Source organism: Pleurodeles waltl, chromosome 9 (assembly GCF_031143425.1).
Source record: "Pleurodeles waltl isolate 20211129_DDA chromosome 9, aPleWal1.hap1.20221129, whole genome shotgun sequence".
Lineage (NCBI taxonomy): Eukaryota > Metazoa > Chordata > Amphibia > Caudata > Salamandridae > Pleurodeles > Pleurodeles waltl.
Genome location: NC_090448.1, coordinates 1,127,959,228 through 1,127,981,282, shown reverse-complemented (window position 1 = coordinate 1,127,981,282; position 22,055 = coordinate 1,127,959,228). Strand labels below are relative to the sequence as shown.

General features: G+C 46.4%; 1 protein-coding gene across 14 annotated transcripts in view; it reads left to right on the top strand.

Moving 5' to 3' along the window:
* GPHN (gephyrin) overlaps positions 1-22,055 on the top strand; it is a 1,323,901-nt gene that overhangs the window by 795,588 nt on the left and 506,258 nt on the right. For all 14 annotated transcript variants that reach the window (XM_069208894.1, XM_069208895.1, XM_069208892.1 and 11 more), the window contains exon 5: positions 7,246-7,340. In XM_069208894.1, the coding sequence (XP_069064995.1) occupies positions 7,246-7,340 (95 nt within the window). The remainder of the gene's footprint in view (positions 1-7,245; positions 7,341-22,055) is intronic.

The following is a 22,055-nucleotide window of genomic DNA, read 5'->3' as shown; positions in this document are numbered from 1 at the left end:
TCAGGGGGTTTGGAAGTGGGGCAGCTTATCGAGGGAGACCCCAGTCCTCAGTTCAGCAGCCTACTAGCCTCCCATATTGGTCCTTTAGAGGGCAGGGGAGGGTTAGAACAAGAGAGGCCACCCAGCAGCACCCTACGTCACCCTCTTCCTCTGGAGGACAACAGCAAGGGAAGCAGCCCTAGTTTTCTCCCCTTTGTTGAGCATACTTCTCCTGTAGGGGGAAGATTGCGTCTTTTTCTCCACGAGTGGGAGTTAGTTGCATCAGACTCACAGGTGCTAAACATTGTGAGAAAAGGATATGCTCTCCCTTTTCAGGAGTTTCCTCCTCCCTTCCATCCCCGTCCCTCGTTTTGTTCAGAAGACCATCTCCTGTTGTTGCAACAGGAAGTTCAGACCGTTATCAAAAGGTGCGGTGGAGTTAGTTCCAGAGCAGAAAAGGGGTCAGGGTTGTTATTCAAGATATTGCCTGATCCCCAAGAAGGACGGTTGTTTGAGACCAATCCTAGACCTGAGGATTTTGAATGGCTTCCTCAAACAGGAGAAATTCAAGATGCTGACTCTAGCACAGGTACTTCTGGCGTTGAAAAAATACGATTGGATGGTGTCTGTCGACTTGCAGGATGCGTACTTTCATATCCTTATACTCAAGTCGCACAGGAAGTATCTCTGATTTGTGGTGGGGTCGCAACACTACCAATTTGCGGTCCTCCCGTTTGGTCTTACTGCGGCACCTCGAGTCTTCACAAACAATTTCACTGAAAGCTCCCTTCCCGCTAGTCTTGGTGGATGACGCTTGTAACAGTTCATTTCTGTACCATGTCCCCCTGCGTGCCTTAAACAAGAGGGAGCCAGCACAAGGTTTCAAGCCATTTTTGTTTGGAGATTTGACTGACATTTCATAATCCTCAGATTAAAAATTAAGCTCATAATTTCTAAAACTGACATTCTCGCTCCACTGGCAGCACTCTTCCACAAAATCTAAACAGAACTCCAGTGAGTGATGCAAAGTTATACTCTGAACCAGTCGCAGCTCGCTGCTCTTTAAAGGGGTGAGGTGGGTGTGGGGGTTGGGGGGTTGGGGGCATTTAATAAAAATAAATAAATAATAAAGAAAAACTTACCTCCTCCGTTGCCACTGCAGCGCTCCTCTGTCCCTCATCGCTGCAGGCACAGGCTCCCAGCCTGCCCTGCGGGCAGTCCTAATGCTGCTCCGAGCAGGGTCAGGATTGGCTGGGAGCGCTTAGCCACGGCGCTCTCAGACAGACTTGAGAGAAGGCTCTCTCCAGCCTGGCAACTGTGTTGCTGGGCTGGAGATCGCCCTGTGCGCATGTGTGTGTTGGCCCACCGAGACAGCCGGCCAAACATACATGCGCACTGAGGGGAGTGTTTTGTGCACTCCCCTCAATGCTCGTCACCCCCAGTACCCAGCCCCTTTACAAGAAAACACAGTTTATTATCGTTTTCTTGTAAAGGTTTTGCAGCTGCTGCTGTTGATGGGGTGAGGGGCGACGCTCCTCCACCCTAACGGGGGGGGGGGGGCGTCCCTGCTCTGGACTACTAAGAGCCGTCACTATGTCCTAATAGGGGCAAATTGTACACTATACAAATGCTAATTAACGATTTAGGATGGGTCAGTTGTCAACCCTGCCAACTTATGTCTTAAAAGGTTTGTTTAGACTCTGGTGAATGTTGTGGAATTCCCCATAAAACAGCGAAGTCATAATCTGTCTGATTTTGAGCTCTCATGAGGGACATGCTGTGAATCCTTGTCACTGGAGATCTTTGACCTTGTTGGTGAACCTGTTTGTTCCTGATGGTTGATATTCTTCTCCATGGACACTAGCCTTAGCATCGTAAAAACACCCATCCGTCCATATGTCCGTTCAGTTGCCTAGTGTGTTGTGTCTCCCTCCAGCCCTGTTGTGTGTGTTGTCTGTACGCGCATGCGTACCCATTTCTTGGCCTCTCGAATGCTAATCTTTCTCTTGGTTTAAGTACATGAGTGCCCCTTGACCTGTGTGCATTGGTGTCTGCGTGTCTTCTGAACCGTCTGTAAAGCTACCTGTACATCCATTGGTCTTGGCAGGTGTGCCTGTAGGTGCGTCGCTGTGTCTACATGTGTGCAATTGTCTGAGCTATGTGTTAAGGTGTGCAGGGAGTGTACAATGACCAGCCTAATGCTTGCTTCTACCAACTTGGCTTCCTAACCTTGTAACCCGTTCAACCTTGTACCTGTTCCCTTTACACCCACACCAACCAGAGCAGTCTGGAATAACAACGATGACACGCAGCTGTGTAATTTGAATATATTTTATCACATTGAAAGTAATATTGAGCTAGCCTAAGGTATATGTGATATTTTTCAGGACACGTTTGGGGAATTTAAAAGAAATGAATACCTGCACATACATGCAGTAAGAACTTTTATATGAATGGCATTCTTTCTGTGTTGTCATATATCATCTGTCATTTATAGGAATGTATGCATTTCTGCCGTTTATGTCACCACTTAGAGTTTCTGGAATACCTTCATGCGCTACAAGATTATGTTAACATAGCATGCATTTGTTTAGCTTCATGTTTCACAGGGAAGCATCATAGGTAACATCAGATTATGGCTTACAGCCAACACCTTCCATTCATACTCCTAGAGGTAGCGAAATTGGCACCACACACACTTTGACCATGCAGGAAGTGACATCACTGACCCCTGATAATAGGCCACTCTTTCTTGTAAACTTGAAGATAAAGCGTGTTATTGCATATTTATTGATAACGGGTCAACTCACGCTCTCAAACATCATTACTTATACAATGACAGTCACATCTATACTGTTTCGCAGTGAGATTCACCGCTTCACAGTACAAAGACCCATTTGGTTAATTTTAGCTCACAAATTGTAAGGAATACCCACGCTCTCCCAGGCATCTAAACCATAAAATCCAAACTACTGCCGCTTGCGGAAATGGGTTGAGCAAACTCACGAAACTACGGAACAGATCTTCTGCACCACTAATCATTGTTTCACGGACAGCCACACTCAGATCCCCCAAATCTAGACTTTATAAAACCAAGACCGGCTATTATCTCAACATGGTCTCACTTGCTCAATACAAGAGCTGAGTCCTGTTGAAGCCCGTTGAAATTCAACACTATCAGCTCCGTCTAACAGTCTCAAAGTACCACAAACACTTATCTAACAGTCAACACTCTCACTGTAAGTAAGTTCTCATATTCTTTGTTGGCTAAACCACCTTCAATGACATGGTCTTTCTACCTTACTTCATTTTCAAAGCCACCAAAATAAGCTACATCTCCTCCACATTGTCAACAACTCCCTAGTCTCTGCCACACATTCCACGTTTGTGTCAATACTGGCCACATTCCCACTCACCAGCTCCTCACTTGGACCCTCATGAAGCAACCATTAATTGTCCCATCTATCCTTCCCTGAAAAGTTACAAGGTAAAGTGGTATTGGTGCAACTGTAATCCCACATTGACCATTGTTGTCTTTTGCTCTCATCCATATCCAACCGTTTACTGTCCGTGAAGCAGCACAGAAACAACTTCTGTCCAGGTAGTAGATCATGCACTCTCGTCGTTTGCACTGGTCACCCAGGGCTTTTCTGCTTCATTTACCACTGCCGTCCATCAGGCTCTGCTTACTACCTTCTCCTTCATGGGTATCTCTCAGACTGTCCTCCGTAGACGTTCCTTTCTCCTTTCTGGTCATGTGCAATTAGTCGCAAAATAACCTTTAAAGATGCCTTTTTCCTTTCAATCACTGTGTTCTTTTCTGCTCCCTTTGATCCCAATGGTATCCAAATTATACACAAAGTCCCTCGCGTAAACCCGTGGTATCACAGTTCACCAGTACGGCAATCACACCTAGCTCTACTTTTAGCATCTGACATTCGCTGTCTCACATTTTTTCTCACATTTATCCAGTCCTTGATGCTTTGACCTTCAAACCTGATCACATAAAGGCTAAGTATTCTTACTTGCAAGCTAGCATCAGTCGGGTTGAATAAACCACAAGAGTTACGAAGTAGTCCACAACAGTTACAAGCCGAAACGTTGGCGGGTTCAAGAAGATGCTTTAAACATGTGAGTTGTTCCTTAAGGCACTGCATGCTGTTGGAGTATCTCCATTTGTATCCTGTGATTTAAGTTCGCTTCTTGTCTGATTTTTAACTGGTTTGTGACGAGCAACACTACTCTTTAAAATGAACACTACTCTATCTTGAGCCTTTCTAGTCGTTTTGAAGTTTCTACAAAACACAAGCCTTGTCCCATTTTTGTAAAGACTAGAGGCTACCAACTGCATTAGAGCTCTCATTAAATAGTAGTTGGGATTAGCAGCTAAACATGGAATATCAAATTAAACAATTTTCATAATCGAACTGCCCCCAAAATGACTGGCGCTATAATAAGCACTCCGAACCTGAGAGTATATTCATGACCGTCTGGTGAAAAAGATGGTGTCCTGAAGCAGTATTGTGAAGAACAAGATGTCTGCACTGGTGGATCCTTACACAATTCATTTTCTCAGAAGAATATTACACCCTTGCATAATTTGCCAAGGGCTCTATAGCTGCCTTATGTGAGATTCTGCGGGGATTGCTTAAGATTTTAGATCCCTAAAGTATTGAAATAAGAGATTTGAATTTCTGCTGGGCTGGTTTGCCATTGAGCTGGACTCTGCAGATAGTCGGTGAATGGAAAAAGGCACCTGATATAATCCGGCTGTAAAATAGCTAAGTAGATAGGACTGTACATCTTTGTACATAACCTATAATGTGATTCTTAGCATAACAGTAAGATCTTTTGAAGAGACCTTTCCTAAAATAAATTCTTTAGCTTAGGAGATGACAGGCACCAAAATCAGGAGTTCTTTGCATCTGCAGTCCTCCCTCTCCTCCAGCGCTCTTTTCCTACACATCATGTCAAGGCTCTGAACCAAAAACAACTCTGGAAAAAAGGTTGTAGGAGCCCAACATGGCAGTAGGTGAGAAGAGTAACCTTTCACAACGCTTCTGGGTCACTCCTGTGCAGTTTTAAAACATGACGTCAGCCCACCTATTTTACAGCAGCATCCGGGTCCTTTATTCCTACAAAATGGATTGATGTGCCCAAGCACACTGTGTGCCCAAACTGTAGAAATCTGGGTGTGCAGCATCTCAAGAGGAACCTATTATGTACAGTAGCTTGTGGCCTGTGTGGGTAAGCGCCGCCCCACCAAGGGGTAGTAAATGCTAGACGAATTCTACAATACAATTCAAAAGTCCCACTGTAGATTAAAATCTCAATATTGTTATGCTAGGGGAGTTAACACCATTCTGAAATGCTGAGCCAAGAAATATAATGTCCTTTACAGTCCTTATAACAGTAAAAATCCAATCCAAATGAATATAGTTTAGAAGACAATACCATAAATATTGCCGCTTTTTGATTCACTGTATGCCATACATCAAATTACTAAAATTTGAAGCAAGTGCTTAAAGAAATTCTTTTAAAACATTGAGGATACCATGTCACTGAATAATTTTTAGCTTGGCTAGTGCAACGAAAGACCAACCATAGGTACATTTCCCTGGCTCAATTCTGTCCCAAAAGGCATATGGCCCAATGTTCTTTTATTTTCTTCTTCTACGTCATAAGTTAACTCCAGATGTTTCTTTATTTCTTGCTCTGTATTAACACTGGCTTGAGGCTTCAGTCCCAGAGAACAGCAGACAAGGGATCCACCATTGACACTATTCTGATAACATAGGGTGAATGCACCAGTGGATCACAGGGCGGAATGCAGCACTGGAATGTAGGGCTGAATACACCGTTAAAAAGTAGGGAAAATGCATCATTAGAACACGAGGTTGAATGCACCACTTGAATGTAGGACAAACACACCATTGGATTAGCAGTGGAGGCTTGAACCCCCGCTTCCATTCCAGTGGCAGTACCTTTGGGCAGTAATTCATTGTCTTTATCTAGGCTGTTCCATCATAGTAGATCATAAATTACTCCGTCCTTTCCTGGAAAAAAATGAATAGTCCAACATCTTGAAACTTCTTCTTGGAGCAATGCTAACTTTGGCCAGTAAATGCTTTGTAATTTGTTTGTCTATGCCTTGGCTGCCAAATGTTGATGTCTTAATTTCTCTTTCTTTCCTTAAGAAATGTATCTACTTATTGTGAATTGGAAAGTACCAGTATATTAGGGTAGGATACGGTGACGTTTATGGTGACTCTGTTCCTCATAGTCCATAGGCTTTTTCCAGTGTTCACTAGTCTTCTACCAATTTCACAGCCATCAGGCAAGACACATGCCAATTGACTCCTTATTTCAAGAAGGGCACTGGAAAAGGGAGAACATACGCACAGGAAACAAGGATGTGCAGCCTATCATGTATGTGTGCATGCAGTAATCACATGCAGTGTTTCCACTTTATGGCATTTTAAGAGGTTCATGGTAAAGCCTACAAATTAAGAGCAACAAAGTCTTATTTATGTATGCATCCAGGATCTGCAACAACGTACTCATATCCATCAGGACCGCCACAACGCTGCTCCAGCGTTGTCAAAGCGTTGAATACTGACCTTTTTAAAGAACATTACATACATCACAATGCATTAACCGTTCACAATACAGATTCTTCTCCTCTTAAACATTGATGTTATGCTTGTCATTCGCCGTGTACAGTGCTCCGCTGCCTTTTGGCTAGGTTCACACTTTAGAAATACCATATACATACATAGATACATACAGAGTCACCTCAAAAGTAAATTTATGCTTCTATTTCAAGCCCCTGTTCTTGTTTCTGTCATGTCTCGAAGCATCTCAGGTTGAGATGGTTGGCGCAACCCACGTATATTTCAGAGATCTAACATTGTGTACTATTAATTTAGCAGTCCTGGGCAACTGCTTGTCAATCCATACCCCGTCAAACAATAAACTGCATTCCTTCCACATTAACTGGGGTTGTGAGGATGATTCAGAAGCAGGAATTGCATATACTTAACATAATTTTGCTTTATAAAATTTCTTTTCGAAAGTAATCTTGGAGTATGGTTAGTTAAAATCATTTCCATGATTTATTTGACCATCAGCAAGAAGTCTGGGTCCACAGGTATCGGAGATCTGCGTGTTTTTTTCAATTTAGCTTCATCTTTCAATTTAAGATCAGTTAATATTGTTTTCCTTTTGCTGATTACACTCAAGCAGATTTTTAATCTCTAATTCCAGGCAACGAGAGAAGTAATAGAGCGGGAAGCCCCTGGGATGGCCTTGGCAATGCTGATGGGATCTCTTAATGTCACTCCTCTGGGCATGCTTTCTAGGTAAGGAAGCCAACAAATGCAAATACAGCGCACTGAGTTCATTACTGCACCAGAGATGCCAAAGTCACTGTCTGCTGCATCTGAGGAAGACATTACTTTTCTGTTGATATAAAGCATGGCCAAGACTTGACATTTAATGAAAACTCTAAATGAATGTTTTTGTTTTCTTGTAGGAGTTAATTCTTTTTAGTAGTATGATTTTATCACTTGATTCTAGCGGTATTCCGGGTGTTGACCGAAACGCCCTCTTCCAATATTGTTGGTTACTAACTTAAGACACTTTTAATCCCCAGGCATCACCTCTGGTTGATTCAATAGGAATCATAAGCAATGGCGTGGTACTGATGCATACTCATGTCATGTCAAAAGGCAGAGCAAGCGGTCTGGCAGCAACTGCACATACTCATAGGCATTTATGGAGATGAGATGCAGAAGGCCAAAGGCCCAAAATAAAAAATAAACTACTGTGGAACCAAGCCCAGGCCTCCAGTGAAGTACTTTGGTACTTCACTGGGGGCAGCCATTAAAACTTCAGACCAATAGTACTATGTAAGCTTTCTTGAAGAAGCATGAAGTGAACCATATGGGTGAAGTTACTTTGAAGTGCCACAGTACCTAGAAAAAAAAGAAAAAATAGACTTTAGGGGTTCATGGAGGGGGTGGGGCTAGGTGCTCGTGGCGGGCTGGAGTAGGGCTGTCTCATGGTGGGCCCGCTGTAGTGTGCACTGGTGGTTGGAAGCCAACAGAGGTTGGGCGCAAGGCCTGGCCAGAGGCCCTAGGCTGTGCACTGCGGTGGGTTGGGCTGTCCATACCCTACAGCCAGTCCCTCTCTGTGCACAGCCGAATATGTTAGACACGCTAATGGGATTGGGTTGAGGACCTCACCAGGCCTACCTCTGGGTTAAGGACCTCTTCCAATACTCTGCTGTGCAAAGACAGAGGTCATGTGCAGCGGGGGGTCTAGTGCTTGCGGTGGAGTTGGACTTACAGGCCAACCCCCCCCCCCCCCCCCCCCCCACTGTGCACTTAAGGTTGAATTAGATTTTTTTCAACCTAACATTTGTTAAAAAATGTGCATTTGAATGGTCTGACCAAAAGAAACATAATTCCAATTTATTCAAAGGAACTTTAAAATATGTCTAGTATATATCCTGAATCGTGGATGGGTTCATCTGAGTGTAACAAACCTTGCCTCTCACCCTTAAATTAATATGCGCAACTGCATTTCTACCGCTCAGAAAAGCAGGATGCCAAAGTGATGTTGATTGCCAGCCGTAGGCTTGCCTGAACTGCAAGTGGCTGCTATCTGGAAGTGGAACGCATGTGCGGTTACCCCATTTCCTACCACGTGTACAACCCTGTGCCCTGATTTGGATTGGAACTGTTTATGTGAAGCTTCATCCACCTTGAAATATCCATCATCTTACGCGCTCACCTAGGTTCGCCCACACAGTTCCTATGCACACCATGCATGCCAAAGGCCTTCACTACTTATCCAGTGTCTGGGCTCAGCCTTCTGAATTTGATGCTTTGGTCAAATTTGTGTGAAGGCTGAAGCAGCCTTTGTGATACCTCTGTGACCTGATACATAAGTATCAGGTCAGTAGGTAGTGAACAGTGGGTAGTGCCTACTTTCTTTACTGTGTCCAACTACAAAAAGTTCTGGTGTCGTAGAAATTTGCGCACGGAGATAAATGTCAAAAAGACTATTCACAAACTGCGAAATACATCCTAAAATACGTCATGACATAGCACAATTGCTATGTCATAGTGTACTTGGATGCAACTGGTTGATAGCAGCTCTAGAGCTTTCAAAGCAAACTGATCAAATTGATTGTGAAGCCTTTTCTCATATCTGTAAATGTGTAGGGACCTCCTGGAAGCATCACAAGATACATCTAAGGACCAGGATACTATCTGGTCAGTGATGGAAATTTGGTCTCCGACGTCTATTTTGCTGTTAATGGTAGCTCCGATAAGCAGGCAAGGCTGAGACTATATGCAATGTAACACAGTTATTATTACTATACCAATAATGATCAAATGTCCAGTCAGGGCATTTCCTAATTAAAATAAAACTGGTTTAACAGCAGCTTCAGTATGTATATATAGTAAACAAATAACAAAACAGTAGCCCTCACACAATTCAATTAACCCAAAAAAGCATCAATAAATGACATGTAACAACAGCATACAGTTCGTGAGCTTTGTACAATTCATTATATGCTGGTCACAAAGAGCAGAAGCGAGAATCCACTCCCTTAAAACAGAGACCACTGCTAACTTGTGAGTGAAAATCTGACTACCAGTCCTCCTGCCAGGAATTATGACTCCCACTATACTGAACATGATGAACAACTGATCGCAATCACCTCGAAAATTATGAATAAAACAGTGTGATGAAAGTATCCTCTAGGGAACTTCAACAAGACGTTAACACGCCAATATCTATGTTTTCAGTATTGAGATAAAATGGTTATTCTCCCAGGAGCCATGCCTTGTTTCCTGGGTTTAGGGTTGTTATTTCCAGAATTGCATAAAGTCTGAGTATTGTGCAACCCAAAGGAGCTAGAAGTACTCCGGCCATTGACTCCATGTCCCGGAGAGACAGATCTGCATACTGAAGTGGGTGGGAGGGACAGATTGACATACTGAAGGGGGTCGCAGAGGATTTTGGCCATCATGGTGAATTGAGATTGTGGGCCCACCAGAGGACACACACGGACCACACAAGTTATTCCTCGAGCTCTGTGTCTGGATTACCTAACAAGCAAGTCAACTGGTGCTGGGCAACTCCACAAAAGGTCAGGGCAGCAGGACCGGTAAGTATGGCTCTCTGACTCTTCTTCCATCCCCCAGGCTATTAAGGGTGCTGATAGGCCGGTGCTCCTCGCCACTCCAGAAAGTCACTATTGAATACCAGCCAGGAGCAAGATGGTGATATTCCTTACCGTGGAATGAATAATATTTGCACAGAGATCATGTGTGATTGCCAGTCTGAGTGGTTGATTTTGAGTAGCCCTCCTCTCTTCCCTGATGAGGCATAGAAGGGGCTTCTTGATGCTAAGGGTTGAGAATCTGTGGTTCTTTCGGGTGGCTGTGCCATGCAACCAAGGTCAAAAGGAGGGCAGGCCAACCGAGTCTCAGTAAAGTATCAGACGTAATTATATGTTTAATTAGTGAAGTGAGCAGCACTCAGCTTCATGTTCAGGATGCACTTTTGCCGGGTCGATGGAGATCTGCATTGTGCTTCCAAATTCTGGAGTTAGGCTCCACCTTACGGTCCCTGGCAGTTGCCAGTCAAAATCAGTGCATCTCCAAAGTATGAAATTCGCGCCTCTGAGATCTCGCTCTACTGGCCGGTGCAAGGCTTGCACATCCGCCAAATTAAATTTCAGTGTTGGAGGCTAGGTGCTACCACACAATGGGTAGTCCTAATGGGCTGTACTCGTGTGAAGCATTATGTAACTCAGCTAGACAGTCTTTGGGAAGTAAGAATAGGAGTTGGTCTGTCTTTGCTGTTTTATCAGCAGCATCCTCTTACTGTGCATCTACAGTTTCCACTGAAAGATATTTGCAACAAACTCTCGGTAACCTTAACGACAAATGCATTCATCCCAGTGTTTGTGCTTGTTTATTTGACCACGATTATACAATGATCATGAGCAAAAAAAAAAAAAGGCAGCTGTTGACACCTCCCCTGGAGTGACTAAAAGTGAGGTTTGGAGAGACAGCCTTGTGCTTCAAGGACCGTGGGGAGAGCGGTACACTTCTCCATGTATGGTGGGGTTGCATACATATCAAGACGTTCTGGAGCCTGGTCTGCTCATGTCAAGGCCATTACAGCAGCAACCCTGCCCCTGCAGCTTCTGTTACAGCTACTAGGCGGCCCAGGCATAAAACAGCTTTTTCCCACAACCACAAATCGAGGCAAAGTTATCACTCATTTGCTGCTAGCGGCAAGACTGTATTGTCCAGATGTGGAAACAAGCAACGGCTCCTCCTCTTAACATGTGTTATAGCAAGTTCTTGTTTATCTTGGCAATGGAATGGACACACTACAGCAACGTTGAACCTGCATCCCGGTCAGTTCTCTAGGTCTCATTACCTTAACCAGTATGCAATTTTGGAAGCTTGATGACCTCAGAGAAGATCTACTCCATCACATTTCAGTTACCGGGCTGCTAGTAAAGATAGAACTGGCTCTTTTAACTGAGATCATGTTCCAACTCCTTCGCACGGTCACCCTTGGTGCATTCGTTACATCCATCTACCTCTTTGAGGACCATATTTGCTGCTTGGCCTAACATGTTGTCCTGTAAATGTAAAGGTCAGTATGAACTTAGCACTTCTGTTGGTGCATTGCCTACTAGGCATGCACTGGTGGCGTCCTCAAGTACCTGACTGACCACTCTGGCTCAAAACACTTAATCGCAACAGCCATTTTCTGAGATTTGTGGTGGATGCTGTGCTGCCCCTTCAGAGGGAATGAACAGAAACTTTTTTACAATCTAATAGTTTCAATTGATGCCGTGCTTTAGAAATGCCATGTGCTAAGCATTTGCTGCCCACATATTTACTAACTATATGAGCACTTGCTTTATAGAAGGTAAATTATTGTCCCTAAGCATCCTCCCCTTCAGATGCAAAATGTTGTCATACAGACAGTGAGAGCTCCTACTTGTTTATTGGTCTATTTCTGTTATTTATTTCTCCCACATATATGATCCTTTATTCATGTTGATGGTATTACACTGTTGATCCATAAATCTGAAACCACTCGAGGAAGTGTTTACGCTTTGGTGTATTCTCTGGGTTAGACGTAAATCAGACCAAACTTGAATTGTATTGTTCCTAATGGCTGATACAAAACCTGACGTTGCAATAGATTTGGGATTCCATTGATGCTATGAGACTATAGAATATAATTACATTTCTATTTATTGACCTATTGAGGCAGTGATAATTACGGCCAGGTATGTAGTAGCTTGAAAAAGATAGGAACGATATTCACAGCACTTATTTGGCAAAATCTTATTGATTATAATAGTGGTCATGCCTGTACTCATTTACGAATTTGTAAATATACTAATATGCTGTACCTTGATTTCCTATCTATAGGCAGAAATTAGCCATTTAATGCAGCAATCAGTTCTCATTCATTTTGGCTAAGTCAGTGCTACATTATTGAATCTGATAGAGACGTCTAGTTGCAGATTCCTTACCTTAAAATTTCCCCCAGGCATGATACTGGATCCGGAGATTGTTCTTCGAGCAGTACCCTTGCGCGTCGGTAGGTGGGACCGGTCGACTCCGCAGCCGTTGTTGGCATTGTATTCGCCGTGATGACGTTGGGAGTAGTATATATTCGCCGCCTCAGTGCAGTGACGTCAGTTCTTTTCTTTCCGCACCACACGCTGATCCGGAGAGAGCTACCATGGTCTCTTTTTGACTGAATTCAACCGTTTTGTCAAGTTTTCTAGTGAGCTTTTGGTGCGTCAAGGATGTCACCGAAGACCGGGTTCAAGCCGTGTGAGGACTGTCACCGCATGATGTCAGTGATGGATCCACGTCGGGTTTGTTTGTGGTGTCTCGAGCGCGACCACTACCTGAAGTCGTGCTTCGAGTGCCAGGCCATGCACCCGAAGGCCTTGAGGGAGCGGTCCCTCAAACTCATGGCGGCCTGGCGCTCGACTCATATAGGTCCCGGTCTCGATCGAGAGGAAGGTCTCAAGACCGTTTGCGAAGCCATCACCACTCGTCATCAAAATCTTCGGGTGCAGGTAAGATGAAGTAGTCGAAGAGGTCTCATCGCTCTCTGACTTCGCCCCGTCGCTCGGCTGATGGGATGCAGGAGGAGCATCAACGCTCAAGGCCTCAGTTCTCTGAGCCCGTGTCTGGGTCCGCTCCGCGCTTCCCTGAGTTTCTAGGAGCCGGAGCGACCCCCGCCCAACTTAAGGAATTCTATGAGGCCATCTGCCTCATCTTTGGCCGGACCGACCCAGATATGGCACCTTCGGGCCCAAAGAGTTCGGTTGAGGGGCCTTTGGGTTCTTCGCCAGCAGCTTATGCTCTGGCCACAGAGGTCCCCTCTGGATCCACTCACACCATTGAGACCTTCCCCAGTGCTGGAGGTTGGACCTGACCTCCCCAGTGCTGGGTCGATTGTCGACGCTCCAGACGTCGATAGTGCCTACTATCGACGTTGACCCGATCCTTATCCCCGACAACTCTGAGTCGGAGCAGCGTCGGCCGACGCCGCCTTTGTCTTCGATGGGGCCTAATAACCCCAATTCAGATTCGGACCCTTTTTCATATGAGTACGAATTTGGGGAATGAGTGGAGGGGGCCCTGGACCCTTATGAATACAAGGATAACCCAGCTTTGGACTGGGCACAGGAATTGGGCGATGCCTGCGAACTGGACACTTCTACAGATGATGGCATGCTGTCTTCTCCTACCGTGGGTACGGTGGAGGGAGCGACTTATGGTAATGGTGTTCAGTAGGGCGGCCAAGGTCCTTGGCCTTGAGCTTCCTACTGTAGAGGTCAGGTCCAACCTCCTGACGGAAGTGCTTCAGCCAGGGGCTTCCACATCTGAGCCCCTTTTACCGTTCAGTGAAGCCCTCACTGATGTCCTTTTGGGTACTTGGTCTAAACCCAACACAGAGGCTCCTGTGAATATGACTATCGCACGCCGCCATTGGCCCGCTACAAACGTCCCTAAATTCCTGTCCCAGCACCCCACGCGTGAGTCTTGTCATCCAGGCTTCCTTTTCTTCAGGCACATTCCCTTCTGCACCCTCAGATAGGGAATCAAAAAGGCTGGAACAATTTGGGAAGAAGTTGTTTTCTCCCTCCAGTCTCGTGCTGTGGTCTGTGAACACTGCATGCCTTTTGGGCCGCTATACCCACTCTCTGTGGGATACGGTTGCGCAAGTCCTGCAGCAGATACTGGAGGAGGTCTGTGCTATCGTCTCCCAAACTGTCAACGATGGGTGAGATGCGGCGAAGTTCACAATCCGATTTGTGTTGGACACGACCGATTCTCTGGGCAGATCGGTTGCTAAGACAGTGGCCTTGCAACGGCGCGCCTGGTTGCTTACATCTGGTTTTTCTGGGGATGTCCAGCAGTCCCTCATGGACATGCCCTTTGATGGCTCCCGTCTCTTTGGAGAGGAAGCGGACTTGGCCTTGGAGAGATTCAAGGATTCCCGGGCTACGGCTTGGTCCCTTGGTCTTTCCTCTGCCCCTCGCCCCCACAGTCCGCTTTTCGCCCCTTTCGTGGCCACGGAAGGGGCTCCCTGTCGCGTCCCCTACCCAGCCACCGTGCCACCCATGCTGTTCAGCCGCTGTGTGGCCGGGGACGCAGAATCCCACGTGGGGGAGGGACAGGGAACCAGAGGTCTGCCCAGTCCACCCCTACCCCCACTGCAGCCTCCAAACCCTCTTAGTCCGTCCCCTTACTCCCTTCCAGTTGGCGGCAGGATTCACCATCACCTGCCCCACTGGGAATCCATCACTACGGACAGGTGGGTTTTGCAGATCGTTCAAAAGGGCTACTCCCTCCCTTTCGAATCTGCCCCATCAGCCATGCCTCCATAACTCAGCCAACTCCTGGAGGATAATTTGGCACTTCTCCGCCAGGATGTCGCGGCTCTCTTGGCCAAGGGAGCTATAGAGAAGGTCCCTGTGCCCGAAGTAGGTCGTGGTTGTTATTCCCGCTACTTTCTGGTGCTGAAGAAGGACAAGGTCTTATATCCTTTCCTTGACCTTCGGGACCTAAACTATTTCCTCAAGGAGGAGAAATTCAGAATTCTCACCCTGGCTCAGGTTCTGTCTGCCTTAGGCCCAGGAGACTGGATGGTAATATTGGACTTGCAGGATGCTTATTTCCACATCCCCATCCTGCCTGCCCACAGACGTTACCTAAGATCCGTGGTAGGTCACGAGTACTATCAGTTTACCGTGCTCCCCTTTGGCCTTATCAGCGCCCCTCGGTGTTCACGAACGTGATGGCGGTGGTTGCAGCTCACGTGAGCAGGTTAGGGGTATCAGTCTTCCCCTACCTCAATGTCTGGCTGTTGAAGGCAGACTCGCCCCAGAAAGTCATCTCCCACCTTCAGACTACGGCAAACCTCCTGCACACGCTGGGGTTCACTATAAACTTGCTCCCTTTCACCGGAGCTGTCCTGGACACAGCGCAGTTTCAGGCTTATCCTACTGAAAAGCGAGTCTAAGATACTCAGGCTATGATTCCTATCTTTCAGCCTCTGTCTTGGGTTTCGGTGAGACTGACTCTGAGGATGCTTGGCCTCATGGCCTTCGGCCTTCTGCATCCTGCTAGTGACACATGCCAGATAGCATATGCGGGGTCTGCAGTGGGACTTGAAGTTCCAGTGGGAGCATCGGGGGAATCTCTCCTACATGGTCCAGATCTCGGAGGGGACTGCGAAAGATATGCAGTGGTGGCTTTCAAATCTGCATTAGGTCCACAGCATATCCCTCTCCCTTCCCCAACCAGATCTATCTAAAGATGCTTCATTTCTGGGTTGGGGCGGCCACATGGGAGAGGCGGAGATCAGAGGCTTTTGGTCTCTGGCGTAGTCTGGGCTCCATATCAGTCTTCTGGAGCTCCGGGCGATCAGGCTTGTGTTGAAAGCATTTCTTCCCTCTCTCAAAGGGAAAGTAGTGCAGGTGTTCACGGACAATACTACTGCCATGTGGCGCTGCAACAAACGAGGTGGAGTAGGGTCCTGGACCCTTTGTCAAGAGGCCCTATGTCTCTGGACATGGCTTGAACATCAGGGCATTACCCTGGTGGTTCAACACCTTGCGGGTGCTCTCAACGCCAGAGCGGACGATCTCAGCCGTCGATGCACAGCCAATCACGAATGACATCTCCATCTGAAGGTGGGGCAAGGTCTCTTTCGGCAGTGGGGAGAGCCTTGGTTAGATCTGTTCGACCCCGCAGAGAACGCGCAATGTCAGCTGTTTTGCGCGTTGGAGTTTCCAAGGCGGCACTCGCTCTGAGATGCTTTTCGTCTCGAGTTGAACTCCGGCCTCCTTTACGCCTTTCTGCCTATAGACTTCTGCCCAGAGTTCTCAAGAAGATCAGGAACGACCAGGCTCAGGTCATGTTGGTGGCTCCAGACTGGACACAGAGAGTCTGATATCCAGAGCTATTGAGCATGGCCATTGATCCTCCACTCAGACTGCCTTCTTTTTGGGCGGATCTTCTGTCGCAGCAACAGGGACGGTTCTTCACCGGAACCTGTCCAATCTCCGCCTTCATGCGTGGAGATTGAGCGGCAACAGTTGACGACTTTTGATCTTCCACCCGAAGTCTGTGATGTTATCTTGGCAGCCAGGCATCCCTCCACCAAAACTGTATACACCTGTCGTTGGCATACATTTGTGGCATGGTGCACCAACAAATCTGTTGATCCCCTCTCTGCCCTTCTATCCGAGGATCTTTTGTTCACTCTTTCTTTAGCCCAGCAATTCTCTGCTTTGGGCACCCTTAAATGGTATTTATCTGCCATTTTGGCCTTTCCTAGGTTACCTGATCAGGACCTCAATCTTGTCCTTACTTAGTTAATGTGTACTCCCTTTGAGACGATGCACAATTGTCCCTTACGGCTCCTCACCTTCAAAACTGTCTTTCTTGTTGCCATCACCTCTGCTCGCAGGGTAAGTGAGCTTCAGGCCCTTTCGTCCAAACCTCCATACTTGTCTGTGCACCCTGACAAAGTGGTGTTGCGCACTAAGTCTTCCTTCCTTCCAAAGGTGGTTATGCCTTTTCATGTAGGCCATGGCATCACCCTGCCTTCTTTCTACGCATCCCCACATCCTTCCCATGAAGAGGAGGGACTCACCCGTCAGGACCCAAAAAGACGATCAACTCTTTGTCGGGTATGTGGGTGCGAAAAAAAGGGAAGGCGGTGCAAAAATTTACCATCTCTCAATGGGTACTTCTTTGCATCAAGATGTGCTACGCTTTGGCCAAGAAGCAACCCCCTGAGTGCTTGCGTGCTCATTCCACTAGAGCAACTGATGCTTCCACTGTGTTGGCACGCGGTGTTCCTGTCCTGGATATCTGCCAGGCAGCTATGTGGTTGTCCCTGCACACGTTTGCTAACCACTACTGCCTGGACAGTCAGGTCCGTCGGGACGGCCACTTTGGTCGTTCGGTCCTGCAGGACTTCCTAGTATGATCTTGGTTTGCAGCCCACCACCGAGATGGCATTGCTTTGGTATCTATTCTAAGGTAAGGAATCTTCAACTAGAAGTCTCTATGAGATGTACAGGTTACTTACCTTCGGTAATGAAATATCTAGTAGACATATTCTAGCTGCAGATTCCTTACCGACTCACCCATCCTCCGAACTGATTTCTAGGGACAGGGATTCCCCCTTCAGGTCCTCAGCTATGGCGCTCCAATCTCGGTGTTCTTTGCGGCTCTGTGCTTTGGCATGGAAAGTCATTAAAAGAAACTTAAGTTGCTGCGCTGAGGCGGCGTCTATGTACCCGACGTCATCACGGCGACTATGATGCCAACGACGCCCGCTGAGTCGACCGATACCACCTACCGACGCGCAAGAATATTGCTCGAAGACAAATCTACAGATCCAGTCTGACGCCTGGGAGAAATTCTAAGATAAGGAATCTACAACTTGAATATGTCTCTACCAGATATTTTGTTACCGAAGGTACATAGCCTGTACTTTAGGCCTGTACGACAGTCATAAAATCCTGCCCAGCGTCAATACAACTTACTGTGTTAACTACCTCAAACTAGTCACAGGTATCTAGCTGCATTGGATTCATAACTTCTTGACTCAGTTCAGCATCCCTCCTCCTTCTAAATCCTGACTCAGTTGTTAGTCAAACATCTGCACGCAGGTCTGATGCTTGTGGTGAATATTGGCTGCCTTCAACTGGAACCACCTTTTGGGGATAAAAAGGTTTTATGGCATTTGCTAGGGCTTGCACATAAGCCAGGCAGAACTTACCACTCTAGTCAGGGTGAGAAAGTTACACACCAATGATAACACATGCTCACCCCCTGGTAGCTTGATACAGAGCAGTCAGGTTTATCGTGAGGTCATGTGTAAAGCATTTTTACTACACACTCACAACACTGACAAAATATATTCACCACAAAAGAGGCCCCACACAAAATGTATAAAAATATACTGCTATATTGGCATATATGTCATAGACCACAACCTGAAATAAATCATAAATACTATGCATTTTGTGTAGTTACTGAATAGTAGGTTGGTATGCTGTCAGTGTAAGCATATATCATGAGAAATCTGCAGCAGATCAGTCAGGAAGCACATATCAATTACCGATTATCTCCCCCCACCCCAAAAAAAAAGTCCACAAATCATCAAGTATCATGATTGGTGCACCAGTAGAACTGAGCCCAGCCAGCTACGGGGACCACTGGCCCCTACTAGCAGGGATGTGGTACTCCTAAGAGAGTCTGGTAGTGACAGAAAGGTAGGACCCAGGTGGATATGGATAATATGGTAATGTTCCTTTGCACAGTGCTCCTGGATGAACAAGATTTGGTTGGTGGCCTCAGCCCAGGACTTCACCCGTAGAGCTACAGTGGTTTCCAGGCTCCCCCATTACGGTACAATCCAACTTGAGGGAACAGGATACACATACACTGTAGGCCAAAGCTCGTGGACCTCTGTGGGTCCCTCACCCCAGTAGGTGTTGAGGTGGCCGCCTGTGAGTGCAAGGTGAAGCAGCCTGATCACAGGACCTACAATCAGGTGCTGCGTGCACCCGAGAAACAGCTCTCCTGAGCGATGTGGAGGTGTTGGCAGCTAAAACCACCCCCTGATACCAGCAGAGTGTCTCGCGTTGCTGGGCAACCTGCCCCGTGTGGCCAGAGGTTCTTTTTGTGCATCTGTGCTTCTCCTGGCTCGGGGAAGCGTGCCTCTGAGGGAGAAGCTGGCGCGCTGACATGTGCTTCACAGATACTGCCCAACGTGCACTGATCGGGCCCAAATGTGCTTCAGCATGCATCGCTATGGTTTGGGGAGTACTGATCAAGGAAACGCTTACTGTGCACTCCTGGAGATACAGGGGAAAAGTGAAGTGATTGCCAGGTGCTACTGTAAATAATAGGAAACGCTCCTTATACCCAAGGAGACAAATAAAGTGCTCAACATGCGCTCAGCAGAGGGGAAATACAGATGACATTGCTCACCGGGCACAAAGGTAAATTGCAAACAAAAATGAAGATGCTCCTCTTGCTCTAAGAGGAGGATACAGCGCTTCTCCTGCGCTGATTGTAGAAAATGCCAAGAAGCTAGAAACATCGCTTCCCCACACGCTGGGCTCCTTGGAAGGCACTTGAGGGACAGGAAGGGGTCAGGCACGCCAGCACAATGAAGCAAGTGGCTATTTGGCAGTTCCTCCTGGCTGTCCCATAGGGTTTGGTGACTCACACTCAAGGAGCAGCTGTGAGCAGGGCAAGCAAAAAAGCAATCCATATGAGTCCTTAGTGCCACCAAGCAGCAGGGCAACAAAAGGAGAGCAGTCCAGATGGGTCCCTTTTGCAGCCTAGCAGTCCTTCTGACAGAGGTTCACACCCAGTTCCAAAAGAGCTCTAAATATCATGGGACGAGCACCCCTGTACTTCTACTCCAGGTGCTCAGTTTCTAGAAGGTGGGAGAATGTTCGAGCAAGATCTGACCAGTTCCAAGAATTTCCCCTTTTCCCTTACTCTGGCTCCAGACATCAGTAGGGGATAAACAAGTCCTTTGTTTGAAGGCAGGACACAGCCTATTCACATGTAAGGTGTGAATGACCCTCCCTCTCCTCAGCCCAGGAAGATCATCAGTATCTAGATGAACATAGATGTAACCCTGTCATGCCTAACCCTCCCTGATGGATGGCTGTCTGGAGAGTATGCACGAAAGTGGAGCTGTCACTCTGCATAGAAGTGGATTGGAGTCAGGCTGCAAAGCACCAGAGTTATAAGCACAGATATATGCCCACTTTCTTAAAGTGCCATTTCTAAAATAGTAATGTAAAATACACCTACACCAGTAAGCATAATTTCTCACTATCATCCCAAACGTGCCCACACTACTCCTTACAGATCAGATGTTACCACTTAGACATATCTAAGGGAATTCCCAATGCAAACCTATGAGAGGAGCAGCACTCACAGCAGTGAAAAACAAAATAGACGGTTTGTCACTACTAGGACATGTAACACAAAAGAATATATGTCCTACTTTTTACATACATATCGCCCTGCCCTTAGGGTTGTCTAGGGCCTACCTTAAGGATGACTTGGGTGTAGTAAAAAGGGTGTTCAGGCCTTGGCAAGCAGTTTCACTTGCCAAGTCAGTGTGGCACTAAACTGTGCATGCATGGACTGCAGTGGCAGGCCAGAGATAGGTTTGAAAGACTACTTCTGTGGGTGGTGCAATCTGTGATGCAGGCCGACTAGTAGCATTTAATTTAAAGGCCCCGGGTATATGGTACACCACTTTACAAGGGACTCACAGGTAAATTAAATAAGCCAAACAGCTGTAAGCCAATCATACCACGTTTTAGGGGAGAGAGCAAATGCACTTTAGCACTGATTAGCAGTGGTAAATTGTCCAGAGTCCTAAAGCCAATAAAAATAGGGTCAGAAAAATAGTAGAAAGGCAAAATAATTGGGGTTAACGCTGCAGAAAGGGCCACTTCGAACAGGCAGCTTATTAACAGTGTGTTTCTGAGGTTGTGCAGGCCAGGAGATGGCAGTTTTTTGGGGTGAAGAGATAATATTCCACTGACTTCACTTGCAGAATCACATCCAAACATACAATTAGGTTCCTGCAGTTCATGTTAGACATATGCCACTTGAATCACTTCACAAAACACACTGGAACTCTGCAAACCTCTTTCGGAATCTAAGGACATTTGTTCCATCTATGCTGTGAGTCTGTGCTTCTACCACCTCCTGCCCGTTGAGCTACCAAATGCAGTTCATGTTCTTCATATTATATTTAGGAATATGCCTTGGAACCTTGAAGAAGCCCTGCACACCCTAGATAACGTGGCCCCTCCGTAACCTGCTCCCTTCTGCTTCACTTCCTTCCCTTTGTGGATGTCTTCTGCTAAGGTGTTCCGTAGCTTATTGTGGTTACCACCAAGCGATCATCGCTGATGCTTTAGCTTCCACTTTTGGTATTGACTAGTAGTTTTTTCTGGCCAAGCAGAGAGGATTGGATGACAATGTTTGATATATTCTTGGAGATATTTGGCGCATTTAGGTGCAGATACCTCATTCTTATGTGAGGCCTGAGTTTTTCGAAGAGATTCTAGTCTGCTATTGAAACCAGATTTCAAGGTCCTGTTATCCTATGGGTACATCTGTTTTGCTACAAAAGCCGCTTTGTACCTATGCAGGTAAAATATTAGTATAGTGCTGCATCAATAAATGCCCAAGTATGTGTACCCAAGGTCCTGAATTCTTGACTCTGGACAGGCTCGTACTCTGTGGAACTACATTACCTTGGCCATTGGAATGTCTACAAGAATCTCCTTCATAAACTGCCTGATCTCATACAGTGGTGCGTGAGGTTTATGTTCTACTGGCCGATATATTTTTTATCTTCCTTGAAATGGGGGATTCCTTTTAAGCAGTGATCCTTAGACAAGTCCTCAAAAATGACCAGGTTTCAATGAGGGC